This window comes from Puma concolor, chromosome D1 (assembly GCF_028749965.1).
Source record: "Puma concolor isolate L17-30 chromosome D1, mPumCon1.1.hap2, whole genome shotgun sequence".
Lineage (NCBI taxonomy): Eukaryota > Metazoa > Chordata > Mammalia > Carnivora > Felidae > Puma > Puma concolor.
In genome coordinates this window covers 11,296,992-11,313,102 of record NC_141676.1, presented here as the reverse complement: position 1 = coordinate 11,313,102, position 16,111 = coordinate 11,296,992, and the positions used below count along the sequence as shown (strand labels likewise).

General features: G+C 45.1%; 1 protein-coding gene, 1 long non-coding RNA gene and 1 pseudogene across 2 annotated transcripts; all 3 read left to right on the top strand.

Annotated features, from left to right (window-relative positions):
• Positions 1-489: 489 nt before the first annotated feature.
• LOC112851852 (olfactory receptor 10V1-like) lies at positions 490-2,641 on the top strand (annotated as a pseudogene).
• Positions 2,642-2,986: 345 nt separating this feature from the next.
• On the top strand, positions 2,987-7,365 carry LOC147576440 (uncharacterized). Its single transcript, XR_015240802.1, has 2 exons — positions 2,987-3,777; positions 4,925-7,365. It is a non-coding gene; the product is annotated as an uncharacterized LOC147576440 (long non-coding RNA).
• Positions 7,366-9,262: 1,897 nt separating this feature from the next.
• On the top strand, positions 9,263-15,495 carry LOC112852174 (olfactory receptor 10V1-like). The gene has a single exon (XM_086677321.1). The coding sequence runs from the start codon at positions 11,334-11,336 to the stop codon at positions 12,270-12,272; it is 939 nt and encodes a 312-aa protein (XP_086533447.1). The 5' UTR covers positions 9,263-11,333; the 3' UTR covers positions 12,273-15,495.
• Positions 15,496-16,111: the final 616 nt, after the last annotated feature.

Here is a 16,111-nt window from a genome sequence, read left to right as displayed (position 1 = left end):
TTTAGAGTCAATGTGGAGTAATACAATTTAAAAAGTGTTTAAGAGGGGTTGATCCAGGATAGACACCATAAAAATGCAGATGGGGGTGGACAAATGAAAGAAGGCAAAATAAGAGGAGGGTCCATGTTTGGCAGACAGAACAAAACAAAACGAAACAATTGGCTTGTTGAGTGTTGAAGAAAAAAATACGATGAGAAAATCCCGAGTTTGGGGACTGGGGAGGATAGCAGCATGAGTTATGTTTAACTTCTCTGGTCTTCTACGTCCACGTGTGTAACGGCTAAAGGAAACACCTGTATTGCCTGCTTTCTGGGCTCGATACGGGTATCGCATGCTCTTCGTATAAATGTGTATTTTTAAGATGTTGTGGTAACTGGATAATCATAGTACTAAAGAGGCATGCGAATGATCAGGAGTACTCGCTTTAAAGCAAAAAGGAAAGGGGCACCTGGGTAGCTCATTTGGTTAAGGGTCTGACTCTTGATTTAGGCTCAGGTCATGATCTCACCATTCATGGATTCTAGCCCCATGTCGGGCTCTGTGCTGACAGTGCAGAACCTGCTTGGGATTCTCTCTTTCTCACACTCTCTCTGCTTCTCTCTCTCTCTCTCTCTCTCTCAAAATAACTAAACTTTAAAAAATGTTTAAAAAAGGGGCACCTGGGTGGCTCAGTTGATTAAGCATCCGACTTCAGCTCAGGTCACGATCTCATGATCTGTGGGTTCGAGCCCCACGTCGGGCTCTGTGCTGACAGCTCAGAGCCTGGAACCTGCCTCGGATTCTGTGTCTCCCTCTCTCTCTGCCCCTCCCCCACTCATGCTCAGTCTCTCTCTGTCTCTCAAAAATGAATAAACATTTTTAAGAAATTTAAAAATGTTTAAAAAAAAAAGAAATGAAGATCAAGGAAACAAGGAAAACAGGAAACCCCAATGAGAACCTACTGTGTGCCTGTTGTCGGGCTTGGCACTTTCAGACACAGAATCTCCACTAATTTTCACCATGCTCCCGAGCCAGGCATTATACTCTCCCCACGTTTAAAATGACTGGGCTAGGGGCACCTCTGTGGCTCAGTCGGTCAAGCATCTGACTCTTAATTTCAGCTCAGGTCATGATATCACAGTTGCGAGATCCAGCCCCACATCCAGCAGGCGTAGAGCCTGCTTGAGATTCTCTCTCTCTTCTCTCTCCACCCCTCCCCCTCTTCAAAAGAAATTTAAAATGAGTGGGCTGAAGTCTATCACTTCTCCAAGGTCATGCAGCGAGCAGGGTAAGCAGTGGGGAGGTGAGATAACATTAACCGAACTCCCAAGGAAGCCCTGAGGATAAGTACTCAGTGACTGCAGACTGTGTTTTTAACATGGCTGGGCCTGTTCCAGGCTCAAGGACACAGGAGAGTCACTTTTCCCATGACTTCTTTCCTTGTTCCAGGTCTGATGGAAGAGGAAAACCGGATGGGGGTGGTCTACTTTCACTTCCACCCCTGTCTTTTCTCAACAGACCCAGCAGTGGCTCCCCTCCTATTTGTGGCCTTCTTGGTGAAGACTTAGGAAGTCTCATTGGAAACATCACCATTGGGCTCACAGTCTGGCGAGATCACTCCCCCACACCCCGATGTACTTCTTCCTCTTCGCACTGGCCGTGCAGGCAATTGGCTACTCCACCAACATTGCTCCCCTGACTCTGGCTGGCATCCTTTCCACGGGGCACATGCTTATCTCTCTCCCTGGCTGTGGGGCCTAGATGTTCCCCTTCATTCTTCTTAGAGGGTCTGACTGTGTCTTGCTTGCTGCCATGGCCTACGACAGGTACATGGCAATCTGCCACCCAGTGCATTACCACATCATCATGAGTTGGTGGCTCTGTGGGCAGATGACTTTAGGTTCTTTGGGCCTGGGATTCCTGTTGTCACTGCCTTTGACCGTTCTGATCTGCCACCTTCCATTCTGTGGCCGCAATGAAATCTTCTGCTTCTTCTGTGACATGCCTGCCGTCATGCACCTGGCCTGTGTGGACACCCGCATGCACGAGGCAGCTCTCTATGCCATCAGGGTGGCCACAGTGGCTGTCCCCTTCCTCCTGATCTGCCTCTCCTATGGCTACATTGTGGCCACCATCCTGACGATGAATTCAGCTGAGGGAAAGTGCCGGGCTTTCTCCACCTGTTCCTCCCACCTCATCGTGGTTCTCCTGCAGTTTGGATGTTGCACCCTTATCTACCTTCACCCCAGCTCCAGTTCCTCTCCAGAAGAGGCCCGGGAAGTGTCTGTTGTCTACACCCTTTTTGCACCAGTGCTAAACCCCTTGATCTATAGCATAAGGAGTCAAGAGGTGACTGATGCGGGAAGAAGACTTACGGTAAGAACGTGCTGGTTCAGGAAACCAGAAATATTCCTTCCTGGAAGAAATATTCCCCAAACCAGTAGAGGCATGATCTGAAGGACAGGAAGCTCTAAAGCAAAGAGGAAGGAGTGGAGAGATGACTGTCTCCATGGCCCTCTCAGCCAGGGGATGCTCATCAGTGCACATTCCTCTCTTTTTAGGAGATTCTGGTGAGGAAGCCCTGGATCGGCCCTGACTACTTAGCCAGCCTCCTCTCTCATCATAGTGCTTAGAATAAGGACTAGACAGGAGTATCAGTGAAGAAGAGGGTGAATAAATGGATGGACAGGGTGACAGTATGACTGGGGCTTCCCCAAACAACTATCACTCTACCTTCCTTCCTTCCTTCCTTCCTTCCTTCCTTCCTTCCTTCCTTCCTTCCTCCTTTCCTTTTCTTTTCTTTCTTTCTTTCTTTCTTTCTTTCTTTCTTTCTTTCTTTTGTTCTTTTCTTTATTTCTTCCTCCTTTTCTTTCTTTCTTTCTTTCTTTCTTTCTTTCTTCTTCCTTCTCTTTCTTTCTTTCTTTCTTTCTTCTTCCTCCTTTCCTTTTCTTTCTTTCTTTCTTTCTTTCTTTCTTTCTTTCTTTCTTTCTTTCTTTCTTTCTTTTTCTTCCTTTTCTTTCTTTCTTTCCCTCACACCTAATTAACTTAACCTGATGAAGATAATCTTCTGGGAAAGCTCTTAAGGAAAGGCTTCTGTAAAAGACCAACAACATACCAGATAGAATGGTGGCTTGGCTGTGAATAAAATGAGTCTGTTGTGACAGAAGCCAGGCTGTGTGAAAGTAAAACTCACGAGCATATTGAAAATGCAACCTGTTCACTCATGGCCGTTACTGGACACAAATCCTTTTATGTATATTCTAAGATATGATTATTACTCAGGTAAGTTTGACTTAGAAATTAAAAACCTTCAAGAAAGCATAGTAAAACCCAATGACTTGATTTGTAGTGAAATACAGAGCTCACCACTTCCGGTCTTTGCTCTTAGGAAAACGATCTTTGGGACCACACAGCATTTGCCGCAGCGTCTCTCTGGTTTCTCTTTCTGGAGAGGTGAGATGTAGGTCAAGATGAAGGTCAAGACCTCTTCTATCAACAGCAAAATTCACTGAGCCCCCTCATCTCATGGAAACATAGCACATTTGCCAACTATGTCCAGTGTGGTTTGCGGTTGCATGTGGGAGAACCAGATTGGATGTTGGGGTCAGCTGGATGCACTCAGTGACTCACTGGGGAATGTGAAGAGACCATCTGGAAAAAGGTGCATTGGTCATAGAAATCACTTCATGGCCTCCTTGGATGCAGTCACTTTCTCTCCCAAACTCCCTGGAGTCTGATTCTAGAAGAAGGATCCAAAGATGACACCTGCCCACTTATCCTTCCTGAAACATGTTCCAGGTCAGTTAGGCTTTCAAATGGTTGGTGACTGCTTTTCAGGAACTGTTTTGCATTTTTCTTTCTAGATTGCTTTGACAACTTCCTGCCAAGTTCTCTCTCTCGCACACATACACACCCCTGTAGTCTTCATTTTTTTTAAGTTTATTTATTTATTTTGAGAGAGAGAGAGAGAGAGAGAGAGAGAATCCCAAGCAGTCTCCTAGCTGTCAGTGCACAGCCCAACATGGGGCTCAAACTCAAACTCATGAACCATGAGATTATGACCTGAGCCAAAGTCGAGAGTTGGATGCTTAATGGACTGAACCACCCAGGAGCCCCGTAGTCTTCATTTTTAGCAATGTTCACTGAATTTTCAGTTACTGATTCTTGAAATGAAAATTTTAGGTGACACATGAATGAAAATGAGAGATTACAAGATAGAACTGGCATAATACATGTTGATAGGTAACAAAAAGTGAGTGAGTTGAATTTAACTGAAGAAAAACATTGGGGCACCTGGGTGGCTCCGTCGGCTAAGTGTTTGACTTCAGCTCAGGTCACAATCTCGAAGTTCGTGGGTTCGAGCCCCGCGTCGGGCTCTGTGCTGACAGCTCAGAGCCTGGAGCCTGCTTTAGATTCTGTGTCTCCCTCTCTCTCTGCCCCTCCCCATTCACACTCTCTCTCTGTCTCTCAAAAGTAAATAAATGTTAAAAAAAATTAAAAAAACAATACAGAGAGATAAGTGCTATAATTGGGGGTGGGGACGAAGCCACCACAGAGCCTGGAGCAGGGAGTAAACTTTCCCTTTGTGGAGGGGGGTGGGGGAAGGTGTGCATATGGGAACATGGCTTCATTTAACAGATGACACCTGGCTGAGCTCTGAAAGATTCCTGGAATTTGTTTAGGTGCACAAGATATTAATCTCTACCTGGATTAATTAGAATTGTGTATCTTTTACTTGCTATTTTTTTTTAACATTTATTTATTTTTGAGAGACGGAGAGGGACAGAGCATGAGCAGGGGAAGAATTGTGTATCTTTTAAACGCTCTCAAACTTGTAGAGTAAAAATTAAGCAATAATTAGAATATAGCTCAGTCTAGTAGCAGTTAAACCAGTTTGGAATATCACGTCTCCAAACAACTCCTATTTGTGTTCATTGACCTACAGGGGATGGTCAAGTGAAAACCCAAGTTAGCCTCTTGGGGCTTTACTGAACCGACACTGGCAGGGAAATCTCCAGAAAGAAGATGAGAAGAACTGAGAGCTGAGAGAGACAACTCAGAATTCTGTCTCTGCAAGGGCTAGAGTCCTATGCTTTTCCCTTGAGAGGAGGCAGCAGGGAAGGCTTAACAGCGTCTGGATGTGTGCTCCCCTCGGTGCTGGGTGGTTTTTCAGAGTCAGTCTCCACGGTTCCCAAGATTATTAAGAAGGGGATTCCACTGTGGCCTTCACTCAGCCTCAGGGAATGATGTGGTTGCCAGTCTCTCCAGGCAGAAGGTAAGGAGGGTAGATGCAAGACCAGGTTGATGAGTTGTTTGTTGTATGGTCTAGACCCTGGGAAATGGACCAATGAACCCTACTGACCTTGGGATTCCCTGATCCTGTGAGGGGCTTTCTGGGGTGAAGTTACAATTAGATGGGAACATTTGTACAATTTCCTGGAGTGAATGAAGTGACAGTGTTTATGCCAAATATTCTAACAACAAACAAGTCTCTGAACCAGTCCACCACCGAGAGTGAGAGAAGAGTCTGCCTCTCCCTTAAAATGTGACTGATTTCCTAGATTGCCTAAGAGTGGTGAGAAGTTATCCACCCTCCTTTGTAGGAGGAGTCCGTGCTTTGATGGGACACCCAGAAAATATTGTGTAATCTATTCAGTTTCCAGGTGATACAGTCAATGCCCGGTTGATAGTAGATGCTCAGTAAATCCTTGTTGATTGAGTGAATGCATAAATAGTCCTGTTAGTTCCACTCTGTAAGGGAAGAAGGCAGAGGAGTATGCAAAGGTCTTTATGGAAGAGGAAAGGCTCTCTCTGTGGATGTTTGCCAAGTCTTTGGAAGCAGTACTGGTGCCAAGAGACTCATCAAAGAAGATGCAACATTATTGAGAGTTTGTATTTCCTGGGTGAGAAGAGAGTCGGAATTCTCTGATCCAACCTTCAAGTAGCAAGGCATTAGGCAGCAGCAAAGGCAGAAGAAAGCAGACAATGGAAGAGAACATTTAACTATGACCAAGCCCACAGGATTGTCATCTTTGTACCACTGAGGGGACCCCAGAGGAGGAGCAAGTTTGGGAGTGAAGAGTGGAGAGATTTCTCATTCACTCGTCAACACCTTGGATGAAGACACAAAAGGCAAGAATAATTGTTTTGTTTGTATAATAGATGTATCACGCTTCGTAGGCTCCTAAAAATAGAGTGCCTTGCGATCAAACCCTAGTTACAGCAAGATCAAAATCAACTTGCACAGTACAGAAGACAAGAGAGAAATAGAGATGGAGTTACTAGAGTTGAGGAATGCTAAGCAGTTGAATATAAAACTTAGTTTTGGGCTTCCTAGCAGCTAAGACGAAAAAGGAAGCATGAATTATGTAACTTTAATAGTCAAGTAGGATGACATATATTTTATTAAGAGAGAAATGTGTGTGTCTGGCCAGGGGTCTGGGGAATGGGTTGTGAATTCAGGTGAGTCTAAGGAATGAAAATGAGAATTCCTTATCCAAGGAGTGTTGAACATCCCTTCTGTAATCAAGGTGATTGCGTATCGCAGTGGAATTCACTCTAGTTTTTAAGACATTCCACACAGAGAACCTTTTACTTTTAAACTTTTCTGAAAACCTATTGGTGTTCTGAAGGAAACTTTGAGGGATACTGGAGGTAGTATGCTTAAGAGATGTGGTCTCCAGGAGCTATGTCTATTGCCCAGTTAGTTATAGCTTTGTGAAACATGTTCATTAAATTTGTAGATGACAGTGGGAGCAAAATTGATTACTCACTGGAGTAAAGAATTGAAATTCTCCATAAGATCTTGATGGACTAGAATGATGAGCTGAATCTAAGGGGTTGGCTTTAAGAAGAGATGAGGATAAAGGAAAAAAGAGAGGGGAAGGAAAGGAGGAAAAGAAAGGAAAAGAAAGGAGGAAAGGAAAAGAAAGAAGGGAGGAAGGAAAGAAGGAAGGGAGGGAGGTTCACAACAATAAACCCAGCCCATATCTAGATGTTAATCCTGGTTCCAACAATGACTGCTTGTATAACTAGGGGTGTGCTAGGGAACTTCTGTTTCCTTGCCTCTCAAACGAGAATTCTAAAAATCAATGAAACTTTTGTAATTGAAAAAGTAAACACACATTTTTGGAAGGAAATTTGAAAACTGGAGAAAAGCATGAAGAAAACAGTAATCACCCATTTTTCTCAAAAACACTGAGAGTTTACCATCCTCCTTTATATTGGTCGCATAATTTGTTCATGCGATGCATAGTCTTGCCTCTTTGTTTTCTTCATTTAATGTTATAAGCGTCTTCTCATCTTATTAAACCTCTTCATTATAACAATTTCAATGGCAATGTAATAGTTCATCATATGAATATATGTCAAGGGACTCAAACATTACTTTTGTAAGTGTTGATTTATTTTTGAGCGAGAGAGAGAGAACATGAGTGGGGGAGCGGCAGAAAGAGAGGGAGACAGGATCTGAAGCAGGCTCTGTGCTGACAGCAGTGAGCCTGATGTGGGGCTCAAACCCATGAACTGCTAGATCATGACCTGAGCTGAAGTCAGATGTTCAACCAACTGAACCACCCAGGTGCCCCAAAACATTACTTTTTGTTAAGCATTTGTTTTGTCTCCTTATAAAAAATTATTAAGGCACACTGCACACATCTTTGTGCGTTTGGCTCCATATTCCAGGCTATTTCCTTAGGAAAATGTCCTTTAATGTTGAGAGTACTGATTCAATGCATAGGACATCTTTTTTTTTTTTTTTTTTGATGTTTATTTATTTATTTTGAAAGAGAGTGTGCAAGCAACACTGGGGGTGGTACAGAGAGAGAGGGAGACAGAGAATCCCAAGCAGGCTCTGCACTGTCAGCACAGAGTCCGAAATGGGGCTCAATCCCATGAACCATGAGATCATGATCTGAACTGAAATCAAGAGTCAGACGCTCAACCGACTGAGCCACACAGGCACCTCCAACGCATGTGACATCTTAAATTACTTCTTGAAAACACTGATTATCTCTCCAGAAAGGATACACCTCTTTAGTATCAGAGTGCTAAAATGAAGATTCCTATTTCTACTTCAAAAGTACTAAGTATCAGTCACCAGCATTGATAGAGCTTCAGTAAATCTCCAGGGTTCATGTCAATACAGCATTACATAGTGCCTGACACTGTACTAGGTCCTGGGCATTAGTAAAAAATGGGACCCAATTGTCCCTTGCCCCCTTGGGGCTTAGAGTCCAAGGAGCGGACAGAAATATACATGTGAACACAGAGGCAAACACATGCAGGGAATGGTGAGATCCCTGGTTATAGATAGTAGTTCTTTTTCTTATAACTGTTTGTCCCATTAGTGTTTAATTCACAGAGATCAAATATTTGGGGTAGAGGATGTGCTGTCCATTCTCACTCTGCATAGAGAGAAAGGCAGGCAAGCGTGTGCTCTTTTTTTTTTTAATGTTTTTTTTAAACATTTATTTATTTTTGAGACAGAAAGAGACAGAGCACGAGCGGGGGAGGGATAGAGATAGAGAGGGAGACACAGAACCCGAAGCAGGCTCCAGGGTCTGAGCTGTCAGCACAGAGCCTGACGCCGGGCTCTAACTCACAGACCACGAGATCAGGACCTGAGCCAAAGTCAGATGCACAACTGACTGAGCCACCCAGGTGCCCCAGGCATGTGCTCTTAATGTTGTTCCAGAAAAGGAATTAGCATTTTCAAGGAATAAAACTCTCAGAAAGTTCCAGATGAAAAATTTCCTACCATGATTCCAGCCATCTTCTAGCCCTCCTACCGGACACGAGGCTGTGCCAAACAGATGACCCATGCAGGGGCAGGTGCATTTAGGAAAGGAAAACACGTTACTTCCAAAGCATGCAGGGAGTCAGACTTTAAAAAGACTGGCTTGTAATACACAAAAACCCAACAAATACTCAAAGGGTAAAACTGTAAGTCAGCAAGAATATAAGGTTGTATTATTCTGTGTATGGTGGAAAACAACATTCTTACATGATTATTATATTTTCAAAGATCATGACACATCTTCAGACATCAGCATAGCAAAAATAAACAAAAAAATACATTCTTTTGGGCATCCATAAACCAGTCAGGCTGATCTGTTTTGGTTTAACTTGGGGTGCAAAGTGGTCCCCCCTTCTTACTGTGGCATTGTGAGTTGCTTAATCATTGGAAGAAAGGCAAACTGTCAGTTTTATGTTTCTGCAGGAGATGTAATATGGGTTGTGTGTGTGTGTGTGTGTGTGTGTGTGTGTGTGTGTGTGTTGTTGGGGGAGGGGAGGATAAATACCCTACTGCTCTTTATGCTACTTTTCATTCTCCTGTCAGTAGCTTTCATCAGCCAAACCCAACCAGAAACCACAGGGGGAGGGTGACTGACTAATGCAGTCCTTAGTGACTAGCCTCCCAGGGGCAGAGCAGGGTGGAGAGTCGATCTGGGGAGCAGACCTAGAATAGCCAGGAAAACCTTCCTTTTGCACATCACTAAGAGGAAGAGTAATCTCTAAAATGATGGAAATGGAAAAGCAGAAAAGTGGAAAAAAGATGGAAAAGTGTCTAGAGAGGTAGGAAGGGAGTCTGGGCAGAATAGCATTACAGAGGCTATGGGTGGGGAATTTCAAGGAGTAGGGAGTAGCTGGCAGCTTCAAGTCCAAAGTAGCTGTTGGATTCAATGACTTGGAAGTCGTTGGTGAACTTCATTAGAGTGGTTTCAGGTAGTAAGATGGAAACTGGGTTGCCTGGGCTAAAGAGTAGGAAATAGTCATGATGGGAAGGGGCTAGGGAACCATTAGAGGGTGATGCCAGATGGAGGGAATGTGTTATGGATGTGTTATAGATCCTATGTTATAGGTCCAGCACTAGTGACAATTGCTTCCAAGTAGCTTCTGTAATTTTTTTTCTGGGAGGCTGGGTCATCCACTGCTAGTGAGGAAGGAGGTAGCAGAAGAGGAGACTTGAAGAGACCAGGGAAATTTGCACTAGTTTTGGAGGGGACCAGAAGGAGGAGCTCTTTAGAGGATGGGGGTCAGTACTGGGGTTGATAATGCCCCTTTGTTGTGGCCCCACTCAGCAGGATTTTGTAATCTTTAGTCGTGGTCAACCTGGAATAGGTATGTTGGATATTACAGAAGGTAACAACAGGGTTGGCAAAAGGTCAAGGAGCCATGGATGGGGATAATATTGGCAAAAACTAATGGAAGGTATGACCCATAGGTCTTGGTTGGGTGAGGAAGGGAGTAAAGCCCAAGGGAGGCTTATTTGGGGGAACTGGAGGCGTCAAAGTGGTCTTGAAGAGGGAGAAGAAGAGAAGTGTTCCTGATTATTGCTCACACTCATGGAGAGTTCACTAGGGGCCAGACACATTTACTTCTCACAACAATCCTAAGAGTTCTGTCCTATTGTCATCTTTATAGATATAGAAATTGAAGCAGAAAGCTTCATCAAGTTGCTCTAGGTCATACTCCTGGTCAATGGCAGATCAGGGATTAGAACCTAGATGGTCCAAACCCAGAGGCTGCACTGTTGAGAACCAGGCAAGGGATGAGGGCACAGAGGAATTTGTGGTCTGAGTATGGTACTGTGTGATTTAAGATTTCAGTGCTGACTTGAACAGATACTTACACACCTATGTTTACAGCAGCATTGTTCACAATAGACAAAAGGTGGAAACAATCCAAGTGTCTGTGAACAGATGAATGGATGAGCAAAATGTGGTATTTACACACAATGGAATACTATTCAGCCTTTTGTAAAAAATAAAGGAAATTTGACATGTGCGACCACATGGCTGGACCTTGAAAGCATTATGCTGAGTGAAATAATCCAGACACAGAAGGACAAATACCATATGATTCCACTTGTATGAGGTTCCTAGAATGGGCAAACTCATAGAGACAGAAATCAGGGTAGAAGTGACTGGAGTTTGGGAGGATGACATATGGGGAGTTATTGTTTAGTGGGTACAGAGTTTTTGTTGGGATGATTTAAAAAAGTTTGGTTATGGATAGAGGTGATGTTTACCCAACATGGTGGATGTATTTAATGCCCCTGAATCATATACTTACACGAGGCTAAACTTAGAAATATTATGCATGTATATTTTACCACAATTAAAAAAAATATTTCTGTGGTGAACTACTTCTGGGTGATTACAACAAGAAGTCTGATTTAAAAGCAAGTTGATGAGTTTAGGCAGGAGGTGAAGACCGTTGGGGTTGAGGAGATCAAGGAAGGGAGAGGCCAAGGATTGAATGGGTCACCCGGCGGGAGCTCTGCGTCCTGCCTTCATTCTCTCCTCAGGGGGGCAGCACCGCGCCATCCGCAGGCCCAGCTTGTTGACTACATGGAGGGTACAAATCAGACTGGGATGATTCACTTCTACTTCCGCCCCTTCTCCAAACTCCCCGAGGTGCAGATGCTGATTTTCGTGGCCTTCCTCGTCATGTACCTGGTCAGCATCGGCGGCAACGGCTCCATTTCTCTCATCATCTGGAGCAACCATTCTTTGCACACCCCCATGTACTTCTTCCTGGCCAGCTTGGCAGCTCTGGAGATCTGCTACTCTTCCACCATTGCCCCTCTGACTCTGGCCAGCGTCCTGTCCACAGAGAGAGCCCTCATCTCCCTGCCTGGCTGTGGTGCCCAGATGTTCTTCTTCATCTTCCTGGGCAGCGCTGACTGCATTCTACTAGCTGTCATGGCCTATGACAGGTTTGTGGCCATCTGCCACCCTTTGCGTTACACCCTCATGATGAGCTGGCGGTTGTGCGTCCAGCTGGCCCTGGGGTCTCTGGCGCTGGGGTTCATCTTGGCCATGCAGCTGACTGTGCTCATCTTCCGCCTCCCCTTCTGCCGCAGCCAAGAAATCAGCCTGTTCTACTGTGATGTCCTCCCTGTCATGAGACTGGCCTGTGCAGATACGTGGGTCCATGAGGCCACCCTGTTGGTGGTCAGCCTCACCGTCCTCACCATCCCCTTCCTGCTTATCGCCCTCTCCTACGTTTTCATCATGGCCGCCATCCTGAAGATCCGCTCAGCAGAGGGGAGGCACAAGGCCTTCTCCACCTGCTCCTCCCACCTGACTGTGGTCCTGCTCCAGTACGGATGTGGAAGCCTCATCTACTTGTGCCCCAGCTCCAGGTACTCTCCAGAGAGAGGCCAGGTAGTGTCTGTGGTTTACACCTTCATCACCCCTGTGCTGAACCCCTTGATCTACAGCATGAGAAACAGAGAGCTTACGGATGCTTTGAAGAGAACAATGATGAGGTTCCTGTTGTCCTGAACACGGTGAACGCTCTGGATGTTCCTCTACAACACTGCTGGGAAGACACAAATGAGTATGCCTTCTGAAAGACAAGGAGATGGGGGCTAAGAGGTCACCGGTTTTATGCTGTTCCTTCTTCCCGGTTATATTATTTTTGAAAAGTCATTTTTCTTTCCTCGGCCTCAGATCCTTCATCTCTAAAATGGGGATTAAAATGTCCCACCCGACTTAAATTCTGGGGTGGTTTTGTGTGTAATGAGATACATGACGTGAAACTACTTAGTGGCTTTTAAAGGGAGATACGGCAGGAATGTCGTTCTTACTTATCGTCACCATTACACGTAAAGTCGGTGTCCGGTTCTCGGGCTCTTTGCAGGCCCACAGGTTGCTCATGTGGGCGGGGTAGCGGGGGTAGAGCCAAGAAAAGGATGCACATCCGCTTGGGAACATCGGAGCCACTTTCTCCTTATGCCAGCAGTGCAAATGCTGAGTTTGTGCCTTGCTGAATTCTCTTTCATCCTCAGTTCTCTTCCAGGGAAAGGTGATGGGGAAAGCGCTGGAGTTTAAACGCTCTATTTTCTTACTTTTACACCCAGAGCAAATCTGTCTCCATCTCAGTCTCTGACTCTGTATTAGCTCTTAGTCTGCATCTAACTCACTCTCCCCATGTCCACAGGGGCTCCTCCCGCTGTGGGTTTCAGACAACACACATACACACACTCACACTCACATATCGCACATTTCTATCTGTCCCTGGCTTCTATGGTCTGAATATTTGTGTTCCCCGCCCCCCACACCCAGCCCCAACACCACCCACCTCATGAACAAGATTATACTTTTATAAAAGAAACCCCACAGAGCTCCCTGGCCTGTTCCACCATGTGAGGTTACAAGAAATCTGTGACCGGGAGGAGGTTCCTCACCCAACATTGACCTCAGGCTTCCAGCCTGCAGAACTCCGAGAATGAAATTTCTGTTGTTTATAAAGGCACCCAGTCTGTGGTACTTTGTTAAGGATGGATGAAGGCAGTAAGTATATACAATATGCACATGAGCAAGCGGGGGAGGGGCACAGAGAAAGACTCTTAAGCAGGTTTCATGCTCAGTGCAGAGCCCAGTTTGGGGCTCGATCCCATGACCCTGGGATCATGACCTGAGCCAAAATCAAGAGTTGGACCCTCACCTGACTGAGCCATCCGGGTGCCCCAGAAAGATTGCTTTTTTAATTGAGCCTCTCTAGGTAGCAGGGGGGTAATGGATTCAGGTAGAGCAAAGCTAGTTCTGTGAAGACAAACACTGGCTGCACACAATGAGGGGAAGGGCCCCTAAAGCAGCTGTGAACAGGAGGGTGATTGTTTCAGGACGATCCGCCTCAGGGTAATGGCGTCAGAACATAGATGGTTTACTGTCTTTTTATAGGGTGAGGGAAGCTCATTTATTCCTCTCCTTGTTGAATAGCGAGTGATTTATTGGGGTGCCTGGCTGGCTCAGTCGGTGGAGCGGTGCAACTCTTGATCTCTGGGTCGTCAGTTCAAGCCCCCTGTTGGGTGTGGAGCCTGCCAAAAAAAAAAAAAAAATAGTGATTTATTCATTCAACAACATTTAAGAAGGCAGTGAACAACTATTTATTGAACTCTACTGTGTACCTACCTGTAGAAAGGTGAAGTTAAGTCTAGTGGCTTTGAAGAGCACAAACCAGGGCCGCCTGGGTGGCTCAGTCAGTTAAGCCACCGACTCTTGGTTTCAGCTCAGGTCATGATCTCACGGTTTGTGGGACTGAGCCCTGCATCGGACTCCAAGCTGACAGCATGGAGCCTGCTTGAGATTCTCTCACTGCCCTCCCACCCCGCCCTCAAAATAAACTTAAGGAAAAAAAAAAAAAAGAACACAAACCATGATAGCCCAAGGGCAAGTTATACAACGCTATGAGCTTCCAGAGGAGGGACAGCGAAGGGAATCAAGACAAGTTTGACGAGGGAGGTGGCATTTGACCTGCAGCATGCAGGTGTTCAGATCTGTGCAAAGAGGAGCAGGGAGGGCATTTCTGAAGGGGAGAATGGTAAGGACAGAAGAACAGAGAACAAACTCTTTGTGCCTGTTTCCTTATCTGGAAAGGCATAAACACTCTGCTACATTTTTTCTTTTTTTCCTGAAAATGTATCACAGGCTTAAAAGGCAGAAACCATGACCCCAAATTTATCTTAAAAGGAACTGAAATGTTCCCGTCTTCCTTTGAAGACAAGAACCTGAAAGGACCTTGTTTGGTTCACTTACAGACACTTGCTGTCCCTCCTGCTGTGTTCTACCACAATATTCTACAAGGTCAGTGTTACTTGCAGGACACGAGTCTTATTGAATCATAGGTGTTTGGGAGAAATAAACTTTATGTGGTCAAGGAAGCATGAAGACGACTGTACCAATCAAACCCCAACCCATTACTGCAGGTTCACTCTGTGCCTATAATGTGCAAACGTGCCGCCATGATTCTAAGATGAGGATATGTTTCTCTATGTTTTCCGAGCTCTGTCACCACTAAAGTCTTCTGTTCCTTGGGGTATCTTATGAAACCTCTTATCCTGTTGAACCTACTTTGGAAGAAGCTGCCTTAGCTGTTGCTGACTCAGTACCAAGAGGGTTTTTTCACTAGCGACGGAAATACTCCAGGCACTTTTCAATTCCCCATGCTTGTTGAGGGAACAAGCGTAGTTGTCCTGGGTTAGTGGGCTTCTTTTCAAGTGATTGCAGAAGGGAATTAATGTTTACCATATATTAGCCCATATATCGTCACAAAACCCATGAGACTGGTGTTATTTTTATCTCTGCTTACAGATAAGGAAACTGACACATGGGGAATTTAAGTCACGTGTTCAAGGTCACACAGTCGGAACGGGCAGAATGTGGGATATGACGGGGATGGTGCTGCTATCTCAGCATGTTATCACTGTACTCTGGGAGTTTGGGGGAGATCCCTTCATTTTTCTGTACTTAATTTCATAATAAACGAGGGGAATAATACCTACTCTACTGCCCTGACTTATTGTGAGATCTTGGGGGTGGCGTGGAGAAAAACTCTAAAAGTACAATGAAAGATTCAGCATGGTTAGTCTAATATCCAAATGGAGGGGCACCTGGCTGGCTCAGTCGGTATAGCATGGAGCCTGCTGAAAAAAAAATAACATCCGAACGGAGAAATATGCTAGATGGCTTATTTATTTATTTTTTTTAGTTATAAACATTTTACTTTATTTATTTATTTATTTATTTATTTATTTTAACGTTTATTTATTTTTGAGACAGAGAGAGAGAGAGACAGAGTGCGAGCAGGGGAGGGGCAGGGAGAAAGGGAGACACAGACTCCGAAGCGGGCTCCAGGCTCCAAGCCATCAGCACAGAGCCCAACATGGGGCTCAACGCGGGGCTCGAACTCACGAGCCGTGAGATCATGACCTGAGCCAGAGTCGGCTGCTTAACCGACTGAGCCACCCAGGTGCCCCCAAACGGGCCTTCTGCAGCTCAAAGTAACAGCAGGCCTCTGTGGAGGAGGCGTCTTTCACCAACCTCTTCTTAGTAGCACTTTGGGCTTTAGGGCTCCAGGGATTGAAGACTTCGTGTAAACAGGAAAGCAAGTTTATAAGGTCCAAATAGTTTATATTGTCAAATTAGAGGCATAGGTGTATGGCACAGGGAGGTTCGTGCTAGGAAAACATCTGAACGATGTGCTAGAAGACATCTTTGTGAGATAAAAAAAAACCATGTTATTTTAAACCCTCAATTCAGTGACACAGAACTCATTCTCCAGAACACGTGGAGTCACGGTTGGACTTTTAAGAGGTAGGATTCAGGAAGCATCTTCCTTC